The sequence below is a fragment of the Platichthys flesus genome, chromosome 17 (genome assembly GCF_949316205.1).
Source record: "Platichthys flesus chromosome 17, fPlaFle2.1, whole genome shotgun sequence".
Lineage (NCBI taxonomy): Eukaryota > Metazoa > Chordata > Actinopteri > Pleuronectiformes > Pleuronectidae > Platichthys > Platichthys flesus.
Genome location: NC_084961.1, coordinates 16,879,448 through 16,902,431, shown reverse-complemented (window position 1 = coordinate 16,902,431; position 22,984 = coordinate 16,879,448). Strand labels below are relative to the sequence as shown.

At 40.2% G+C, this 22,984-nt stretch overlaps 1 protein-coding gene across 3 annotated transcripts in view; it reads left to right on the top strand.

Moving 5' to 3' along the window:
- Positions 1–20,483, top strand: part of trappc9 (trafficking protein particle complex subunit 9) — a 196,876-nt gene extending 176,393 nt beyond the window's left edge. For all 3 annotated transcript variants that reach the window (XM_062409866.1, XM_062409865.1, XM_062409868.1), the window contains 2 exons: positions 17,302–17,525; positions 18,969–20,483. In XM_062409866.1, the coding sequence (XP_062265850.1) occupies positions 17,302–17,525; positions 18,969–19,148 (404 nt within the window). In that variant the 3' untranslated portion in view covers positions 19,149–20,483. The remainder of the gene's footprint in view (positions 1–17,301; positions 17,526–18,968) is intronic.
- The last annotated feature ends 2,501 nt before the right edge of the window (positions 20,484–22,984 follow it).

Here is a 22,984-nt window from a genome sequence, read left to right as displayed (position 1 = left end):
TAATTCTGCTGTCTGCATTTTAACACCAATTTAAATTGACTTTAATGTGACTGAACATTTACAAAGACAGCGAAAAATGTAAGGATTAGTAATTGTCTGCCATAAAATTTAGCATAAAATTCCATAAATTATAACAATTATTTACATATAAGGAAAACTAAAGTGGTCCTAGTATCAAGCTCTTTGGAATGCCTTTTGATACAGGGAGAAAGGGAGAGGAACACCCAGTAAACTGGACACATTGTGTTCTAGCTGACAAACCAATTCAATGGTATACCCAGTGAAGAAGCCAGTATTATGCTAGAGTTTTTTCTGAGAACATGCCATGGGCAACAGTTTTGAAAATGGACAAATCAAAAAAGACCTTGGCAATTAATTTTTTCAGAAAATTGCCTTAATAATATACATTTTTCAGGTGTATTTCCTCAGGATTGTTTCTTGGAAAATGTGCTAATCTCAAATTCAGTAAACTGATAGATGCCTATATATTCCAACAAGAACATATATTAGATGTATATATATATATCTCTCTTCCAAGAAATAAATCAAAGTCTCGAAATGCCAAAGAAACACTGTTTGCAGTTATTTAAGGGCCATAGTTTAGAAACAAGTATCCATGGCCATTGTATAATGTACAATACATCTAACAGTACTTCATATCTCTCTCCAGCTTCCTTTTCATTGTTGCATACACTTTTGTGTTAAATTATTTCCTTTTTAGGCAGTTTTCTAAAGTATAAATTGATAATTATAGGCTTCATAAATAGTTTGTCGTATTTTCTGCTCAAGAAACAAAAAAGCTGCAGCAGGAACATCGTGCAGCAGCAGATTGTGTGTGGGTGATGAGGCAGGGCTTTGTTGCTGTGCTGCTCTTGTTTTATATAAGAAAACGACATTTCCTTTAGAAGGATCCCTTTGGTTCATGCTTGGGAAATCCTCTTCGAGTCACAGCTGCATCTGCGTCATCAGGAGCAATTCGTTGCACCATACAACCTCCCACATGATGGCAAGCTTGAAACGCAAAGAGAAGGTGGAATGGGAAGCAGTGGTGCTCCCCCTGCCTTGTTTGAGACAACTTGTAAAAAGAGAAAAATCTTGCCTACCATTATTTTCTTAACTTGTTTTAGCATAGTCATTTGTCCAGACAAATACATAGTAATACAAGTTACATTGTAACAAGGAACCGGTCCTTTTGGAGATCAATCTCATGAAAACTAATCCTGTCAGTGGAAGTTCTGCCTCATTACACAAAGATCAATCAAGGTGGCAGCAAAACCACAGCAGCAGTACCTTCTCACTTGTTTTCCACTGGCCTGCACTCGTGCAAGGAATTCAACCAAAGCACCTGAAGGTATCTACACTTATTAGAATTTCACCGTGAAGGTAAAGTGGACTCATTTGAATAATTAGAGTCAGAACATATTAAAAGTAGAGGCAGGGAGGCAAAGCAGATTAATGAGGCAGGGAAATGGGAGTAAGTGTGTGGCGTGGCATATGACAACAAACATGTTTAGCCCTCACTACAGTGACGCTCTCTGGGGAGGCTTACTAATGACTTTGATTTTTCTGGAGATGAGTCAAAACAGTCTCCGGCGCCGCCTCCCAATCCCCCACCACTGCTTATTGATGCTGTTGTCGCAGTTTCGATCGTGGAATTGTTATGGCAGGCTATTGTACAGTGGCCTTGTTTGGTTTTCCATTCTTGGAGATTATGTCACAGGAGGAAGAGGTAGATACTCCAGACTACAGAGGGCCATCCCATCCCAGTGAGCAAATATTTGATGGCGATAGAGGCATTGTGCTCCTTTTAAACCATCCTCATGCAACGCATTTCTCATGTTTGCCGAATTTTTTGTTTGTGTGCTTCTCTTTGTTTGTTTCCAGACTGCTCTCCATTGCAGACATTGTTATTACATGACCAAAACACTCAACTGCCCATCATTGTCTAATGCCAAATGTAATGCATGTTTGGGTTGGCTTTTTTAATCCAAGTTCCTCAGTTTATTCCATACATTACTAGAAAGGATCAAATACTTGATAGTATCGTAAACCGTTCTCCCTTTTTTAATTAGCCTCAAGACAATTGCATGTTAAAAGCCTCCCTGTATACTGCTTGGCAGGCCAGCAGTAGTGATTTACTTTTTATCAAACCAAATAAGGCCCCATACATCTCCAAAACATCTGCAGTCTATTCCCAGCCTATGAGCCAGATAGCCCCAAATTCATTCTGATGATACATTCCAGAAAGTGTAAAAAGTAATTCCGATTTAATTAGATGTGATGTGCGCAGAGTGGTAATCACAGATATGACTCAGTACTGCTTTGCTGTGCGTCAAAGAGTTTGATGTTCAGAAGTGCTTTACAAAATGGGATCAAAGTCCTGGAGGCTCGCTGTGGAGAGATGTCCCTCCCAGTGGAGATGTAGAAGATACCACATTAACATGATGAAGGAGAGGTTATCCCAGGATAGATCATCATTAGCCTGATATCATTGACATGAATATGTATAGCCTTCATACATTGGGTATATGTATCTTTAACATATACTCTTTCATACACTGGGTATATCCTCAAGTAAACGAAATAGATTTTTGTCAGTTCACTCTGTTTGGAAGATTAATAACATTACCATGTTTTTCAGTCAGTTTTAAACCTGAAATCCCATTTTTAGAATACCGCGACCATAGTGTCCTATGTATCATTTCCTGCCTGTTTTTCTTTTTACTTCTAATGAGAGGTTTCTGTCCGTTTGGCTCTGTCTGTGCTCTTCACTTTGGTTCGATGAGCGTCAGGGATCAGTGCCGAAACTCGGCTTTAAACAAGCCCCGGGGCTAAATTATTAAAGGCTGTACAGTATTTTATCAATCTCTGAAGTTATCAGTTCTGTTCTTTCCTCCTTACTACAGAAATAGATTTCCTGTTTATTATTGCAACATTAGGGGAGAGCAGGGTAAAGTGAGACATCGGGTAATGTGAGACACCCCCTGTATCGAGGCAACGGTACACGTTTGTGGTCATGTGACCATTATGTTTTCATTCCCCTCACATTCCCCCCTTGCCATGAAGGAGAAGTTGGTGCTGGTGCTGTGGTAAGAATGTTTTTTCACAAAAATTTGTTTTTTGCATGTAAAAGTAAATTTTCTTGCTTTGAACTTAATCAACTGTTGTGTCAAACAAATTGAATCAGGTAGAAAAACTTATATCATACATGTTGATGAAATATATAACCATGTGATTGATGCTAGCTGAAGATTAGCCTGAATTGCTAAGAGATGTTGTTTTTTCTAAAATGTGGGCTGTGAGGGAAAGTGAGACATGACGCACAACTTAAGTTTATTCTTAAACATGTTTTAGTGTAACATTACATTACATATGTTTTATTTTTTAATGTCAGAAACATTGTACAAAAGCCATCATGCCAAGAAACTACGCCAGGAAGACAACATGAATCATAATAGTCATAAATTTGCTTAATTGACCAATCCCCATGATTCTGTTACTAGTCCGATATTAGTTTTGGCCACTTTACCCCTTAGCTGGGGTAAAGTGGGACACAAGACCACTTTTTCAATCATATTTTCACTGCCCTTTGTCCTGAAGACATTATGATAATTTCCATTGCTAGGAAACATCCTGAATTAATAGGAAATGTTTAAATTTTACTGATGTATCATTTTAGCTCGCCTAGAGTGGAGCAAATTAAAAAAATGTCTCAGATTACCCCCCTCTCCCCTACAAGTTATCTTGCACATTTGATCTCTTTGATTCAATTTCTGATATGGATATTTGTCTACAGGTTTTTTTCACTTCCCTTCAATTCTAAAGAGCTATCACACTCTAACAGGGCCTGTGTGAGAGGGGTGGGAGCAGCTTTCTCTGACATTTTGCTGTATCATCCAACAAACACACTCACACTCAGGCCCTACTCTCTATGACAATGACAAAGAACTAAACATGTATTGGAGTCGATGCTGAGAATTTTCCTTGCCACAAGTGTGAATATCAAGCCAAAGTTCATCACATACAGGTGGAAAAATGCAGTGTGACAGCCTAGCTTGCATCCGGCAGCCTGAAGCCCACATGCAGAGTTAACTGAATTATATCAACATGTGATAATGATTGCAAATAACCATTAGGAAGCTGATTGTTGAGGCTGTGTCTATAAATTATAGGTGAAATCGTCAGAGCACCGACTCAGGTGTCGGTCGAAAATTCACAGTTGTATATTGTCTATAAAGTACAACAGTTCAAATTTTATTCATGCTTATATCAACATAAAAATGCCTTTAAAAATCTTTTAGTAAGACCAAGTTTTAAGATTCCATCACAAAGACTGTAAATGGGAAACTGATTCCGTTCTTATTTTACCCCAAAAAAGTGGGTGGAATGCACAGAATCCGAGGACAATTTAGGGTTTTACAGGGGCACTTCATTGACCAGGTATAGTGACTTAAAGTGAACCTTCCTCTGTATCGAACATAGCTGCAAATCCCTTGCACATACATGATAATAACTTCATCAGGAAAATTATATTGCTTTTGGAATAACCAGGTTCCCTGTTATAGCCATTTTTAGTCTTCATGCAAAGCGAACCTTAGCCACTCTCCCCAACCTCGAGCCAACAAAATTAATTAACTAAGTCATAATTTTATCAGCAGATACTTTCTGGAATCACTATGTTGACAATACATGCATGAGTGACTATATGGACTGCGACAGTGGCCAGAGTCAATAAAAACTCATCTTTGTAATTACACTTTTGTTTGCGGCCTTCCACCCAATCTGCTTGCTTTCACGACTGTTCCAGTACATAGTTTTGAAACAGATAACATGCCTTTATTTTGAGTAAATCACCTCGGCAAGTTTGATCATTTTACCAACACATAGGTCAAATAAGGAACTGGAAGAGCAGGAAACACAGTCTGCCTTGTTATGTGGTCGCTGACAGTGAGAATAGCTGTTCTGGTTATGTTCAAATCAGCGCACCGGATTATCTGACAAGATTTATTGCAGCAGCTCTTTTTTTCCTGCTTCAACACTCAAGATATCGATGTCGGCTGGGGGAAGATAGCCCTAATTATTTCCGTCCATATGTGATTAACAGAGATATGCCTTTAAGTGCTCGGTATGGGGCCTGTTGAGCACTTTTTTCCACACAGCTCAGACATGGCCCTATAGCTTCAAACTTGCTTTGTGAGCTCATAGTTTAGCTCTGTGAGAACATGGGAGTTTGAATCTAGTTGCAACTGTCCCCTGCAACCTCAAATTTGTAATCATTTGCTTTGTGGCATTCAGCAGAAATCTGGGAGTGTGTTGTAGCAAAGGTCAGAAAGTCTAGAATCACTATGGCATCCATTTATTACATTAGCTGCCCCTAAGAGCAAATACAGAGCTACAAATGAAGCCACTGTTGTATCATCAGTTATGCAACTGTTGTCCCTCAAGAAGGCATTTGCATCCATGAGCCGTGTACTTGATTGTTTTTAATTTATTCTGAATTTTCTGACATTAATCCTAGCCTGACGTTGTCATACTCACAATTCTATTCAGAATGTGAGTCTGATACCGCTCCATTGGGCTGTGATTATGGGGCGTGTTTCAACCGAACCAGGAAATAAAAAAATAAATAAGTAGAAGAAGATCAATAAAAAACGATTTTTGCTGGGGTTGTAAAAATTGAGAGAAACAGTGAATGTAACAGCCCCCCCCCCCCCCCCCCCCGAACATAACGCAGAGTTTCTCTATTGATGGCACACGGCTCTTTAGTGTTCACTTCATCGTAGCCGTAAATACACCATAAAACTGGAATGACATTAAGTACACAATATTTGAATCCATAAAACCAAAAAAAAAAGTTAAAATACAATAAACAAACAAATCACCACGAGACAAGTCTGATGCGTTAACGTGACAGCGACTCCCGTTCCGTGCTACCTGCAGCAAAGTAAATGGGACCAGCTTCCTTACCTCGTTCCGCTGGTGAGGGGTGTTAAACTATAGTTTTTGAGAAATGCCGCACAGACCGAATTGGTCGTTGTTCCTGCTCCTATCCTTGTGCCGGGGCTGTACGGCAGGTGTCTTATTGCACTAGTCCGCAAGCGAGGGATCTGGTGCGTCTATTAACAAGGTCCGCTCCTTAAACTGCAGGTATTTATGCGAGGGGAGTCGTGTAAAACAATAATAACACGGTTGGAACGCGACATTCCCGTGTCCCATCTTTTTCGCGACCATCGGGGCAAGCTGATAGATTAAACTTTTTCCGAATCCCGTAGGAAGGACGGCAAAAACATCTTTTCGATCTACAAATGCCTTGATCGCGTTTCTCTGTTCCTCTTTCAAAATGAATGCGCTGTCGATGTCCCCTAAAACAGACTCAATGGCAGCATCTACACATCTCAGCGCTGCAGCGGCAGGCATGTTTGTGGAAAACAAAGTCAACCCAAGTGCACTTTGATGACGTAGTTGATTACGTTACCGTTGGTCATCAGTCCATCATCGTATAAAGCCCGCCCTGACAATCTGATTGGCCCGGTCGGGCATAATTTCTCCCTAACGGAGCGACTCCAGACCGAACTTCCCGACCTCAAATGTTGTGGGCGGGGCTAAGTTCGTCTGGCATCAAGGCTACATTAATCCTGTATTGAGGTCAGAAATCCTATCTAGACTCAACTGTTGGATGGACCACCATTCATTATCCTCAGATGTGGAACTAATTAGGTTAGAACCAAGCAATGTTGTGCTGCTGTGCGATGTGAAATCAGTGCGGTGCATGTTTTCTTTGAAAGCTTTAAAATAAGGTATTCACATACTCTTAACCGATATTACTTCCCCGAGCAGCAGTGGTTATGTTCTTAAGAATGTGTACAGCTGATGAGGAAGCCTCTGGTGGAGTGGAGTAGCATTTCCGATATGCACAAAATCTCTAAGCTGGGCCAGCTGCCCAATCAGAGCAGACTTGGCCCTTAGGAAGGTGGGCCTCTAAGTAAAACACATTGTTTTAGAAAGTGTGAAAAGAGGGTGCTGCAAATACATACAGTATTCGACAATTGATACTCATTTTGAATATTACACCATGAAAACCTATTCTATGATGCTGCAAATGCATGGGCGAAAATTGTATTTTATTTTAGAACAAACTACTGTCTTTAGTCCAACTACTAAAAAGGTCGTGGTCACGTCCATTTTCTCACACAACTTTACAGCTTTGACTTCAGGGGAAGCAATCTGAAATACTATTGAACCATGGATCTTCTGTACAAGCATTGATAGTGATGTGTTTTAGTCAAAACAATGGTAATATCAACATCATACTGTGGCCTGGCGCTTTGGGATGTTACTTAAATGAGAATTGTGTTTTACATCAGATTAATCCATTTTTTATATCAATAGACATTGATTTGATCCTGTTGGAACTCAAAAACCTGCATAGTGGACTGTATTGATTTCCCTTATATCCCTTCACTACTATTGTGGTGCTGTATGATAAGATTACCCCTGATCCCTTGATGCCCCTTATGGATGTGGGAGTGAATTTTTAGTTCATCAGCTCATGGTCCAATAACGAGATTCCTTTAAGTTGTGTGATACTTTAGATTAGGAAGATTTGATGTTGTTAGGTGTGTCTGCTTTAAAATTTTAGCGTGGCTAGTTGAAATAAATAGCCTCAGTCTTGACTGCAGGAATATAAACAGAAAAAACACCTGCTGAGTTGCAACAGCTCAAACATCACTTCTACTAAAACAGCAAAAAACAAAGAATACTTCAACAACCACAAAACTGAAGTCGACATGTTATGCAAGCATCTGCAATAGAAACCCAACTCCGCAGCTTTACTAAACAGTTCAGAGACATCATATAGGAGGTTACAGGTTGTAGCTTAAAGGCCAGAGCAAATTTCAAGCATTCCCTCCAACCTGGCTGTTCAGGCATGTGTACAAATTATCACTTACCAGAGCTGTCTTAACTCTCTGCATATAATAAGAAATGGTATGCTTCATTCTTTAAAGGCACCTCAGAATCAGTTTGTGGGTCATGGGGAGTATTGCATGAAAAGAAATTTCTGCATTTGCGTCTCAAGAGGGATCACTTCAATTCAGTTGGGGCAGAATTCTGCAAGTCTGAAAATGAAAACTCAGTGGGTGTGGAGCTACAAAGAAGTGGGCTTATCAGACCTCTGTAGCCCGCCTCTTGAGACTAGAGGCTACAGTAGTTGCTACTAGCCTAGCTCACATTAAACTGAAGTAGTTTAGAGTAATTTAGGTGCCAGGTTTTAAAGAGGAAGGAGATTCTGAGGAATTAATGATGATTTTTCTCGTTTCTTTTAAATTGACATTCATGAGTCCGATAGTATCATGAGAGTTCAAAGCTCAATCTGAGTTGTTCTCTTTAAAACAAAGATTTCTTTACATTATCAACAGCATTAGTGCAGTGCCTGTTGTAAACATGGCTGTCTGCAATGGACTGGATACTTGGCCTGTGGTAATGCTGGTTGCAGCAAGTTCGGTGAAGCTGGACTTAGTACCCCAGACTGGTGAATCAGTTGTTGCTGTCACAAACAGGCTGTTGTTGTGATAATCTTGGCTGAGTGCTGGTCGCCTGTTCAATCAAAGTTTATTAATATCATATGTATACCGTTTCCAAATCGCACCAAATTTGACGCTACACTTCCTTGGGCCCTTAAGAAGACACATGCTAGGCATGAAGCAGAGAAGATGAGCACAGAGAGAGTTATGCTTTAGTGCCAAATCATGTCAGAGCAGGACTGTTGTTGACACAGTACAAGGTGGAATTCATGTAACATCATGGGCTTTTTCCAACCCTCCATCTGATTTTACTTTGTGCTTAAATGTGATGTGAAGGTTAAACCTCAGAGTTGTGGCTTGCCTCTGCACTCAGTTAAATCTGGCAGCAGGTCAAGATTTGTTTTTATTTATTTGGAATCACATTGAGACAAAGCATTGTTCTTTAGTTCAAAACCAGTTGTAATATTCTAGCTCAGTGCAGGATTATCTGCTTTCAAAATCAAACCCACATTTCCTCTCCTCCTCTAGATGCTATTGAGTCCAAGTCAAGCTCATCAGCTCATGCTAATTCTCTTCAAGTTAATGTTTGAGTTTGACTCCTGGAATCACACAACAAACCATGCACAGATTGATTTTTATAACCAATGTCTTTTTGCAGCTGTGCAATAGCACATTTACCGAGATGTATACAGTCCCTGCTCAGTCCTGAACACACTGTGTTAAAGTCTAGTGTAGTTCAGAAAAAGAGACAGATTTGAATAGTGGGGACTGCAGGAAGCTGAGAATGCCCTCTCAGCATGGGGCCCATTAAAGTGTAATGACAAACAGCCACCACAGTTGTGCTCCCCACGTGATCAATCTCTTTTATTTGGGGAATTATAGATGTTAAATAGACGTTGCTAAATAGGAAATGTACTAAACCTAAAATTAATTTTTTCCAAGAGGCTATACTCACAGATCTGTGAAAATGAAACATTCGAGGTGATATCAAGGTTTGCCAAAGAGTAAACTATGTCACTGCACATTTTACTCTCTTTCTTCACTAAAATTAAGTCAGCTATAGAAATAATTGTTTCAGTAGCTGTGTGTGGATAAAACCTAATCTGCATGAGATGTTATGCTTCCATTTTAGAGTCAGAAAACCAAATGCAAATATGGACTAATTGGCCACTTTTTACACACAAGTGCTTGTTAAACAGTACAATACACTGAGTTATGTGATGCATGTTAATAGCTAGTAGGAGTGACTAAAGGGGTCATTTAGTTTTTTGAATTTACATTAGAATGTAAAAGATGTTTGAAATAAGTTTGAAATTTGGTTCAGACATTTTTGGTCTCGAAATGATGGATTTGGGGATCCCTTGACTCCTTGTGTTGGTGCTGGCTTAAAATTAATGAACAGATCATTTCTATTGTTTTGTGTGTGTGTGTGTGTGTGTGTGTGTGTGTGTGTGTGTGTGTGTGTGTGTGTGTGTGTGTGTGTGTGTGTGTGTGTGTGTGTGTGTGTGTGTGTGTGTGTGTGTGTGTGTGTGTGTGTGTGTGTGTGTGTGTGTGTGTGTGTGTGTGTTAGATTGTCGGTTTCTAAAACTCACAAAAACTGTGTGACACAACCCACTCCTCCAGTCAGAAAGATGTTGGGGAGTGGGTTTCAGATGCTGTTTGTCATTCCGTTGAGGATATTGTTTGAAGTACAACCATGCCCATGTTATTGTATTTTCATTGTGGTTGATGCTTTTCATGTTTTCTCATGTGGGAAATACTCCCCCCTAGGAGGCGATAAACCAAGTGGACTAGGCACCTAGCAGTATAAACGTGGAGCGGAAATCAGGTGTTGGCAGCTCGCAGTCCGTCTCAAAGAGGAATATTTGTGGCTTCCTCTACTGTGATCTTCAAATTAAGCTGAGAGCAATTAAGACAACATTAGCCAATCCTCACCCCCTACATAGTCATTTTGTTAACTTATATTTGAACCCATTCATTATTTTTTCTATTCCTCTCTTAAACGAGAGGCTCTCCAGAACTATCGTGATTTTTTTCTTCAAGCACCGGAGAGTGCACTCTTATTCCCACTTGTTGTAGTCTGACACATCACAATAAGTCGCATTGTTAAAGTGCTCAATAAGCGTGTGTAAGCACCTTAACCTCGGTGTCCTCACAGTGGTCGCATGCTTTTAAAAAGCCTGGTTTCAGTGCAGCTGCAAGAAAAGGATAAGGACGTTAAACAATTATAACCTTGAGCGCGACCATGCAGCAGTGAGCCAGACAAGTAAACTGTTGTTGAAGATAAAAATAAAGCGATCGAATGAAGGGTGAAAAGAGAGAGGAGTATTTTTTGGAGTAAACATAAGTCACCAGTAGGGAAGTGATGCTGAATGTTTTGGATGAGTAATCCTGTTGCTCCTGTGGCCTTGGTACTTATAGAGCAGCAATGAGTGTGTGTTCAGGCTGGAAGCAGCTCAGCTCAGTTAGTTGTCCTGTGTGGAAACGAGCCAATAGCAGTCTACGTAGCTCATAAACTGTTGCTGCAACAAAAACCCCTGTCTTTCTGCCACAGGCTGCTGCACACTGCTGATTGAATATTATAGTCGCCAAGCAGTTCTGTTTGTTTGGGATGACACTTTTTAAATGTCCCTACTAACAGTGAAACAATTACACACAGTGTTGGGTTTAGATAAGAAGCACATGGACAGCAATTACTCAGAATCTGTAAGGTTCCTGTAGGGTGGGTGTTCCTTTTTCCTATACTTCAGGGGCTATTTCAGTTTGCATAACATCCTTTGAGAGCCCTTCTGAATTATTGAACCCTAACATCACACGTCTAATGTCAATGGCTAGAACTGATTTTCTTTGGTGAGGAGTCTGATGTCAGATTGTAATTATGATGATGATGCTACTCACTGCTGGATTTCCTGTTTTCTTCAGGTTTTATCAGAAACGAGCATACAGTTCATGGAACTCGAGCAGAGGCAGGTTGCTGTACTGTAGCTTTGAGCTCATTGTTGCTTTTGCAGCTCAAGGATTTTTTTATAGCATGTTGTCAGGCATATCCGCTGGTTCCACATTAAAAACCCTATTAAATGTGTTTACTCCCTTTTGTTTATATTTCATGTCCTGAAGTCTCTCACCAAATGCCCGAAGGAGTTTTTCAAACTCACCAGCGTATTTGGATGTCACAGCAGGCTTTTATTCTTGCAGTAGGAAAAATCACTGCTAGCTTCTTTCAGTTGAACTTGCCGCAGCTTTAATTAGCTTCAAATGAGCTCAGCTTCTAAAAGCACAAAGCAGATAGTTTTCCAATGTTTCTTAGAACGACTGCAACATTACGCATCTACTTTTCTTTTTGACAGTTTTTCATGATGCTAGTCAGAGATAACAGCTACATTTTGTATTCACCTTGACAAACTTAATTTTTTAATGTCATGAAAATTCTATTCGCATTTCTTATTTTTTTTTTTTTTTTTTTTTTTATTTAATGATTTGCCTTGTGGGCAGAGGCAACAAATTTGCCATGTTTGCTCCTATGTGAGTAAACTAAATTTGCACATTTAAGTTAGACTTTCATTATTTTTGCTAATTGGCCATTTTTCAGACTCCATAAGTCGCTACAAAGCAGTCAACATTAATAACCTATTAGATGTATAGGCCGTCTGACCTACTCTGATGTATGTGGAGATGTTTCTTGTCAAGTGAGTGAGTTCATATCTGAACATCTCCCTGGGTTCTTTTCATCAGAACCGAGGGAATCTTCTAACATTGGTTGAAGAGAATGAAAACTGATATCAAGTGAGCGGTTGTTGTGGGGATAATTATAATGGGGGCAGATGGCTTAGGGGGCTATCAGAGGCTGGCAGGTTATTTTTAGACTTACTGCAGCACACCTCAACCTTTTAAAGCACATCCTTCGGCTCCATCGGAGCATTCATCAATGACCATGCCTGGCTTGCAGCCGCTGGCCAGGGTGGGCTGTTAAGCCTTGATGACCTGGTCATCTGGGCCAGAGCACAACTCTTTGTTAATGTTCATCCCGGAGGAAAAGAGACCACTGAAGTACAGTTTAACCTGCAGCTCGGCTTTAACCATGGGCTCTAATTCTGTCAGGGTAGTCTTGTTAATGGCGGTGATCACAGCAGTATAACTCAAATATCACCGTGGTCCAGACTGAAATCTCTCAACAACTATTGGACACAATGATCTGAAATCTGGTGCAGAAAAGTTTGGTCCCAGGATGATGAATTTAGAGATCTTTGGATTTATCTTTTTTTTTTTTTTCATTTTGTTCTTTTCTAAACTAAAGGTCTTCTGCTTTTTGTAGGAACTTTACTTGTATAAACACTTTTTATTTTATTATTTTAAACATGCCAAAAACCTTAACTTGTCTTATGCACACACAGACACACACACACACACACACACAACTACTCCAGTTCAATGTAGTATATTTCTGATGTTATCGCGTTTTGCACTATACTAACATCCCCCTTTTTTAATGAGCATTTCCTTTTACACACTTCAAACATATCAGTTCATACAAGGTGTGACGGACTTGACATCCATATTTTCCTGTTTCTGATCCCTACGCTTCCTCGTCTTGTTGCACAATATTTTGCGCGTGGATCTTAACAAGCTGACACACGTAAACATAGGAGAATCTGCCAATGTCAGTCATCATCTTTATCTCCACCTGCGCTCACACCTCATGGGTGACAGTGAAACGGTGAGGGGAGGTGCAGCATTTTTAATCTCTGAGTAGTAGTTTGATCTGTGGCTTTCATACTCAGCTGGGGGGGAGGTGTCATATCTCGCTCTCTCTCTTTCTCTCTTTCTCTCTCTTCTATCTCTCTCTCTCTCTCTCTCTCCTGGTTGCTGTGGTGACGCCTGCTGCAGCGCTTTGCCTCTGCAGACTCCAGCAGCAGCAGCAGCATCTGGTCAGAGCGTGTGTGTATGCGTGCTTGAATAAACGCTCAGCTCACGTGTTATGTAACATGTTGAAAGTAATGTATTTGCTCGTTAGCATGGTCAGGAATTTAATAAAGAGATGAATAGCTCTCATTTCTTTGAATTTGTTGATGAACTTGTCTCAACACAGTGAAAGGAAAGATTCAAATCTTACAAACACTTTTTTATTCCACACATTGCTCTACAAACACACTTGCCTAGTGATGTACCTGTTGCTCGCACCACACTGACAGAGCAGTGTTTTCTTGAGTTGCAGTGATATTTCTCCCTCCAAATCCTCATCCTCCTTCCTGCTGACTTTTGCCTATCCTGTGGTTTCTGGCGGCTTTTATTAGGACCATTCCTCTGATTGTTATAACTGTTTCTCTGCAGCTCACTCGCCTCTTTATTTTCCAGTCTCCTCTCCAGCTCTCCCTCCTTTACCTCCTCCCTCCAGCTAATTTCATCATCAAACTGCAGAAACCCCTCACTGTCTTGTCTCTGTTAAGACAAAACGGTTCCCTTAAAAAGGTTTGCAGCCAGGACTTAGTATCTCTGGGGCTTAGCAACGGATTGTTTTTAATTGCCTTTTTCAGATTGCAGTTTTAATTGAGAGTTGCATAATTAACGTTAATGTCTTTACAAGCTGTAACAAGTGACCGTTGCTTTAACTGCTTTAATGACAAAACTGGCAACAGTAAATTTACTCTGCTGTCATTAGGCGAAGCAGATTTAGTGTAAGAATTGTTTTGTGTTCAATTAAATATTACAGTATTTTAAGCACCATTTCGTTTGCCAGATTTCACTCATAAACTCTGAATACCTCTTGTCCATTCGCAATCTGTTGTGAAATCCTCATCTGACCGATCAGTTAAAAAAACGTATCTTTTTTCAATTAAATACTTATATATCAATTCTATATTTGTCATTACTGGAAAAGGCCATTCTCTCAAGAAGTAGATGTAAATGATTATTTTAGCAATATAGTCAAGGCAGGTTTATTTTACAGCTCACAAGGAGGTGTTCAAAGTGCTATACAAAAGATGTAACAGGCAATTTAGCAACATTCTTTCTCTAAATTCATCGAGGAGTACCTTGTGACTGCTCTTTAGGTAAATCACAGCTTATTTCAATACATTGTCATTACCGGCTCTGCAACCTTCCAAAACCTCAAATATTATCAGTGTTTTAAGCTTTTTACCTTAGCATCTCTGTATTGAAAGACAAAGATAAGATAAAGTAGCTTAGGTACCAGAAGTATATGTAACATGGCAGGTTGTATTGCCATTTTGTCATTACCATATCTGTACGACAACAGTAATCAATGATTTGGATTTATGAATGTCATAATTAGATAGAATATCGAATCAAATGCAATGTTTCAACCGATGCGTTGTTGATCTGGTTTTTCTTAGCAAGAAAGTTTTGAAGCTTATTTGACTCACAGAACTTCCGCAACGACTGTATTCATACAAAAACAGGATAAGTTTGTGGCATATGTTGTAAATGCTCTGTACACCACAAATAGTTATCCAGTTGAATTGGTATATTCAGAGTTCAGAGCGTACCTTTCATCAGAAAAGGATTCAATATTTTGCTGAGATTATTCAGCCCTGTTGCCCTCTCTAAGCTTGGGGGATGTAACCTGTGCACATTTAGCCTTCGGCAAAGCTTCCTCCTCCGACATACCTACTTACCAGAAGGCTGTGGAGGTGAAGAAAAGGGCCTGGATACAGAGACACTGCAGCACTCAGCTCATGAACACACAGCAGATGCTTCTAAAAAGCAAGGGTTTGTCTTGACCTTTCAGCTCCTCTCTGGGGACTTTCAGATGTCTGTTGAGGTCCCTTAGAGAACCATGACCAGGAACCTTTTTCGCTCATTCTTGGTTGTTTTAGTAATGTGTGAGCAGTCTAACAAGTGGGTATTAGCTTCTGTTGTCCAATCTCATTGGTGCAAATTTCCCACAACTGGGATAAACCTATTTTTCTTTCATAATAAGTAATTGTGCACACAGTTGCAGTTATCCTCCTTGGATCAAGCCATCTTGTCTTCCCACTGCTTGTTTTCTTGCGTTCATGTTGTCTTCACCAGTTGATTGTCTCAGTGCTGATACACAATCACAAATAGACAAAGTGTGTATCAAGTGTTCAGGCTGTGAGTGTGTGTGACTGAGCTGCACGTGTGTGGGAGTGCAGACTAACTACCCCCCCCCCCCTCTTTTGTTCGCCTTTAATGTGAAATCATTTATTCCCAGTTTTAGAACCAACGTAGGATACCTATAATTTGTACATCTCCTAGCAACAAGACTTTGAACAAACTAAATATAACTATTTGCTGAGGTGTCACTATAGCATCTGTGCTACTGGCTATGAAATGCTATGTGCAATTTGTGTGTGTGTGTTTGTTGTGTGTATCTGTTGTGTGCATGTATGTCTACAATATATCATCACTAAAGGTCTTTCAGTATAAGTATGAACTTTTGATAATCTCTTTACAGCTGCCAAAGGAATAGGATATTATTACTTAACTGAATGAAATTAACAAACTAAAGAATTGCAGTTGTATTGTCAATAATATCACCTAAAGTTTAAAGAATGCTGGTTATTCAGGTAACAACATGGCCAACCCTTCTAGCCTTACAATATTTGGTAAAACAATCCCAACTCATTTGCTGCAGATTGCATCAGAATATTGTCAGATTGAACTTGATTTTATTATTAACGTTGGGTTAAGAAATACTTAAAACGATAGAAACCTTCTCTGATTTAAAATTCTTTAACATATACTTTAACTTTATTTCATGTCATCTATCTGCACAGTCTTTTTGTTGAACTAGAAGCAACCATTGTAGAATGTTGACAATTTTATACTACTTGAATCTTGAAAAGTCAAAATATGAAATATTTAGTAACCTAGATGTACTTATTGTGGCTTGAGGAAACTTACATATGAGGAGCTGTCCTCGCTCCCACTGACTGGAGCCTGTGTCTGCTTTGTCCAGTCTGGGCTACTGTCGAAACCACAGTGGAGGAACTGCCCCAAGTTTTTAGAAACCAATATAATCCAAATAATGAATATTATATTAATATTCTGCCAATAGATTCCCCTTAAATCACACATATTGTTCTTTTCACACCATTGAAACTCCCCTTCTTCATCAGACTGTAACACTAGAAAGTGTATGACAACTGCTTTGTGCAAGTATGTTTGTGTGTGTATGCCACCGTTTTTCTTAGAGGAGTCATCATTATCGGCATGAACTGAACCTCCTGAACCCCCCACCTTCGTGTCCGTCTTCCCCTCGGCCTGCTAGGAGTGTACAAGAGCCTTTAGTTCACAAATCATCTAGTCGCGCTTTGCTCCTCAGCCAATGGCTGCCACTCCCTCAATGTTTCTTGGTTGGTTGTCACAAGAGAGGGGGGTGTAGCCATGTGAGTTTACTTCAGAATAGTGTGTGTAGGGGGGTCGTGGGATTTTTCTAACAATCTCATTCATCCCTTCTTGACTGAAATAATTCATGCATGAGATGAACAGGAGGGAATTCAGTTTAATAGCCACAGCTATTCTGCGCTCTCCACTCATATCAATAAAATGTATTTAATGACAAACAAAGGCTTTTGATCCACCACAGAAACAGTGAGATGGCCCATTAATGGTCTGGTCAGGTTTTGATGAATACAAACAAAGTACAGATTGGACAGGATTTCTGTGAATGATTGGGCACCAGATTTTCAATGGTGGTTTGAAAGGTCTTCATTCTCGTCCCTGCCAGATTCAGAGTCCTACTTTAGTACAAATGGTTTGAAATAAGAGCTAATCCCCCTCCTGGTCTCTTTTCCAGATGTGTTGGTGAATGGGAAGCCATGTGACTGCGATGTCATTGTCGACTGTAATGTGGGCGACTCTGTAAGCCTGGAGGTAAAACTGACCAACCTGAGCAAGAACTTGGTAGGACCCCTGGCTCTGACTGTGGTGCCATACCAGGACTACCAAAATGGAGTTCAAATCTACGACCTGGAGGAGGCTGTTACCTTCATTGGCTCCAACACCTTCTACATCGACACGGTCAGTGGTGGCGCGAATCTCTCTGAAGACATTTCACACAGTTTTATCACATAATGCAACCCTAGAGCTTCAGGTTGTGGTCGCATTACATTTAAACCTTGTCAGAATAAAGATTGCTGTTTATGCACACATGCCACAGTAGTAGATGACACTTTAAATGTACTAATAGTGAGAGTAATGAGAGCTATGTCTTAGTCCTTGTGCAAAGTCAAGGAAATAGGAGCAGAACAACAAATTCACATTTTTTTTTGTTCTGATTTGCTGTTTTAGGTTACTTTAAAATGGGCCATGTGTTCTGGCAGAAATGTTTCCATCGTTACTTATTCAATCTTAAGTCGGTGCAATAGCTAGGCTTTGATAAAAGACGGCTCTATTACCACTGACCATGGAAATAACAGTCGGTTACTACAGGTGAGGGGAGAGGAAAAATTATATCATGAAGTGCCTGGGAATAAACGATATACCAAGTCAGCTTTTTCCTTAGGTCCCTCTACTCTGCCTTTTTAAGCAGTATCAACAACAACAAAAACCTGATACACAGTATGGTTTTACACAGCCATGAGGATATATTTGTGTTTGTTTATCAATGTATTATATTGACTGTAGCCCCAATTTCTGTATTCCCAGGGTGGAAGTTACAGTTTCTGACAAATATGTTCATTTGTATTAAATATGGAAAAAATGTTGCTATGATAAAACAAATTATAACCCAATTTTGACTAAAATGTCAAATAATTTGAAGTAAACATTTATTTTGTGTTTTTTTATTTTATTATGCACAATTTGATCATGATATTATATCATAATAATATACTCATTCTCGCTTTAAGTTTTCTCAGAATAACAAGAATGTTTCATGGAATTTCAGTGCTTACGATAACATGTGCGTACTGTTGGGAACTCTTTGATGGATTACATAACTCAAGCTCGTTTCAACTCACTCAGTTCAATTGAAGTGGAGCCGGTTGCTGTGTGGCAAACTAGAGAAACATTTTATAAAATGTACAGCAGAGCGGCCTTAATAAAAAAGGCTAAAACCACCAAACACCAGCTTGGTCATGGGTCAGTGAAGAAATCTTTGAATGAAAAAGAACCTAACAAGAGAAGGGATCGTAGAAAGGAGCCTTTCAATGTAAGACCTTCTCAATCCTGAATGATGAGCAAGCTGGAGATGAATGAAAAAAAGCTGATAGTGTAAAATGTGGATGAAAACATGTATGAATTCCCTATATTTCTAAATGTTTAAACTGCGTTATTATCAGAATTGTTCTTCTGTGATCGAGGAAAAACTGCATTTGTCCATTTGCCTTCATCAAAGCCACGGCCCATTTCAAACCTACCCCTCTGTTGGCCTCACTCCGGCTGAGAGTGCCAGCTTCATTAAGAGACGATTGTAAGCTGGCCGCTAATGATTCTGTCTGTGTGTCTCCCCTCCATCACCAGGTTAAACCCAAAGAAAGCATTGTCTGTGCGGGGGCCCTGCTTTTCCTCTACACCGGGGACTTCTACCTTAATATCAAGTTCCAGGACGACAGTGCTGGACGAGAGCTTCCCTTGGCTTGGTTCACTCTGCCCAGTGTGCACATTAAAGCTCTGGAAACTCCGCAACAGGCTGGGGCCTAGAGTCCCAATGTACCTCAACATCATAGGTCTGAATGAGGGATGGAGGGTTCTGTGCTTGATGTCTGTAAATACAAAATCCTTCCTGAGTTACACCACTTGTAAATATCATTTTGTTTAAGGTTCCAAAGTGCAAGAATCTTTAATATTCTTCAGAAGATTAGAACTCTTTGTTCGCAGGTTACACAGCTGACCGGTGTTATCAGAAAGATGCCAAATCAAATATCAGATCAACTGTCCCTCGGCCTCATTAATCGACTTCATAAATGTACAGAGATAAATAAAAAAGGTGAGAAACAACACCAGCATTTTAAACTGAAATCAGTTAATTTCACCTGGAATCACCACAGTCATTAGACTTCTTAGGTAGGTAGTTCTTTCTTTAACACTTCTGACTAAGAGCAGACCCGACTGATACTGCTGTTGTTTGAAGGAACAGCAGGTGAGTCAGTGGTGCAGTGAGCATTATTCTATTAATATGTAGCATTGATGCCCAGGTATAAACTTCTCCATAAAAGTGATACGGACTCAGTCAACTGTCAGATTGAAATGGGTTGTAATGGATTGTTTCCTTGAATTTGCCATGATTATAAATGTTTCCTTAGCGGCCAAGCTCTTTAGCTTCTTTACTGGTAGTTAGCTAAATAGTAGGTCGTAAACTAGTGTCTAGCAGCAACCTGCTGCCAGCTAACTTTACTACCTATCACGAAAAAGCCACTGCATGTGTCCCCCCTTTTGCAACCACGTCACTGAGCTTCCAGCAGCATCTTCAAAATTCACAGGGAGCGAGTGGCAGGGCTGGTGATGTGATGAAGCTGGTAAGAACCAAGAGAATACAAATATCTCAGGATAAAAAACAGATGTCATAAACAAAGAAGACGCTGGATGGAAAGACAACGAGATTCAAGAGCTTTAGTCGATACGGGTCGACCCCGATGTTCCAGGGTCTGATCATTCAGATTAAGTGTGGGACTTTGTGATGTAGCCAGACGCTAACACCGTATTCACACTTTTAAGTGTTGAGCCATAGTGTTGTGTATTTAGAGGATTCATTTAAAGAAGATAACAACGTAAATATAATATCAGTGGAAAGAGAATTGAATAAGACCTCAGGGTTGGTTTTGATGGCTGAGATGAGCTTCTCCAGGATGCCGTGGATGGGATCAGCCAGAACTGGTCACATACTTTGCACTTTTCATTTATTTATTTCTACTGCTTTGAAAACATTTTTCTTTTGCCTCTGTGCCACCATACTGGAATACTTCTCTTAGTTCAGCCTGTCATTGTGTGTGACATATAATTGTTGTAAATAAAGGTTAAACCATGGCCACCTTCCAACTTTGTCCGTTTGTGTGTTCCAGCCATAATAGCTCTGTGATTATCGTCATTTTCCGTCTGACCTTTATCACCTCAACTGTTGGGACATGGTTGTTGTGCAAACCACAGGCCTCATTTCAGTCAAACTTGTAACAAACATGCCGCATGTGCTGGAGTGGACTCAATCCCCCAAGATGCAACAGGTTCCATTGATCTAAGAAAGTCAAGGAACTCAGTCTCCCAGAGGATGTAACAGGATGCTGCATGTCCTGGGGTCTGGGCAATGTCACACAAAGGTGTCAAGAACCACCAGGGTCAACTCCTATTGGTCACTCTGGTCCAAGACCTGTGAGGTCACCGGGGCCAATATAAGGAGAGGTGTCCCCAAGATCTTTCTCTTTCTACAACCCTCCCGAGGGCGGAAGGCTGCTACAGCCTCTCTTCTTCCATCTCTCCGAGGGCGGAAGGCTGCCGAGCTCTGATCCAGCTTCCTTCTCTATCCAACCCACAACCGGAGGTCAGAGGTACAGCTCCCCTGCCCACACTTCAAGGAAATCTCCTCGCCCTTCAAGCTCTACAAAACTCCTCGTAGTGACGCGATGTCCTGCAGGAAAACTTCAACCAGCATCTGAGCACACGGCTCGACAGAAACGTGAATGCAGAACTCTACGACCACAAAGCCAGGAGACGTCACAGAACTGCAAACTGAACAGCAACTCTCTTTTCCTCTTTCCCTCGGACTGGTAACATAATCTGGGCTTAATAATTATACTACGCTAAGCAAGACAGTTTATTTGATCGGTGTGTGTTTATAAGTTTGACATGTGGTGTGATATTGTGGCAACAAGTTATTTGAAAGTAATTGTTAGTTAGGTCCTTCACAGGCCTCCTTTGTAGGTCTCTCTGACTCTTGCATTATCTGATTAACATCTACACAGACACACGCATAGTCTCCACCTAGTTAAACCTACCCCCGAAGAAGGGGGGGGCTCTTATATTAGGGACCATTTTTAAAGCATGCTAATTTACATTCACACACACACACACTCACACACCTCCTTGTTAGTTAGTTTGATTGTTTAGTAATTTGTTTTTTTATACTTTATTATGTTCATAATAAATGTTCTTCTTTAACAAATGTTCTGTCATTAATATTGCATAAGTGAATCTTGCCAACCATTACACTGTTAAGAACTCCATTACCTTCATTGTTCATTATATAATCTTTAATGGTAAAATATTGAGATTTCTAATTGAACTAGATCTAAATGAGACTGATCTTGATCAATAAATTGGCTATCTTTTCCCTTCTACGAAGGGTGGTGCCCCTCAAGAACTTTAACCAATTAAAGTTATGATTTAATATTAATATTTTAAATATTAATGTTTTAGATTTTTATTTTGATAACCAAATTTATTGAGTGCCTAAAGGCACACCATTCTATGGTAACTCTTTTTAAGCACTATTGCACAACACAACATTTTGAGAAACTGGAAGACTGATATTCACATTTTGCTAATTCTATTAACATGGGTCATTAGGGAAAATACTGAACAATGATTAATAATCATTTTAATTTTATTTATACAGGGAAATGCGACTGAGCAACAAGCGGCTGTCTGAAAGGCATGTTGTAACAGCTGGAGCTATTCACATCTGGATCATCATTACAGTCTGTGATTAAATATCATGTATTAAACATGAGAGCATAAAGTAATGTCACTGCAAATTCAAAGTGGACCCTTCATCCTCATCATTATTCCCACATTGTGTGCCAAACCTCTTGAAGATGCACTACTGGGAGTTAACCAGTTTACCCACAGTTCTCATAATGTATTGGAAAAGCATCACTGCTGGAACAGTCAACTCCTTCGGCCTTTTAAAGGTTACCTGTGGCCCCATGTTTGGCTTAGCCGGCCACGCACTGTGCGTTTTGAGCCCAATGTTGATGTTATGAGAATCATTTTAGAGTTGGACTGAATTTCAGATTTTTCATACATTGTTTATTGTTCAGTATAAAGGAAGGTGGTGTGAGGAGAGATCAGATGCTCCCTGACGATCTGGGTGGACAGTATGAGGGCACGGCATGGGCACTTGAATTGTGAGCATCGGCATCACATCTCTTGGCGCCTTACTCTCGTACAATGTGAGTTGGGATTCAACAACGTTTCGAAGGTTGTATTGTTTGTCCAGCTTCAAACACGCACGATCTGTACCATCTGCACCATCCTCTCTCTGGTGGCGGTATTTTGATGTATTCATGTGGATTTTTACAAAAGGGTGTTGATCAGTAAGCGAAAACACTCCCACCGCGATGCACATCAGTGTCAAAAGGAGCAGCACGTGTTCCCTCATCCTGACCTTCCATCATGTTCGGCTTTGTGTGAAATGAGTCCTCGAGTGTGTAACAGAGGCAGGATCAGAGGCCGACTGCTTCTTACTCACACTGCTTGACCATGAAACTGCTCGCCAGGAGCCACTGCACCTATGTAAAGCCAAAGTATCGCTTTATTTATTTCCA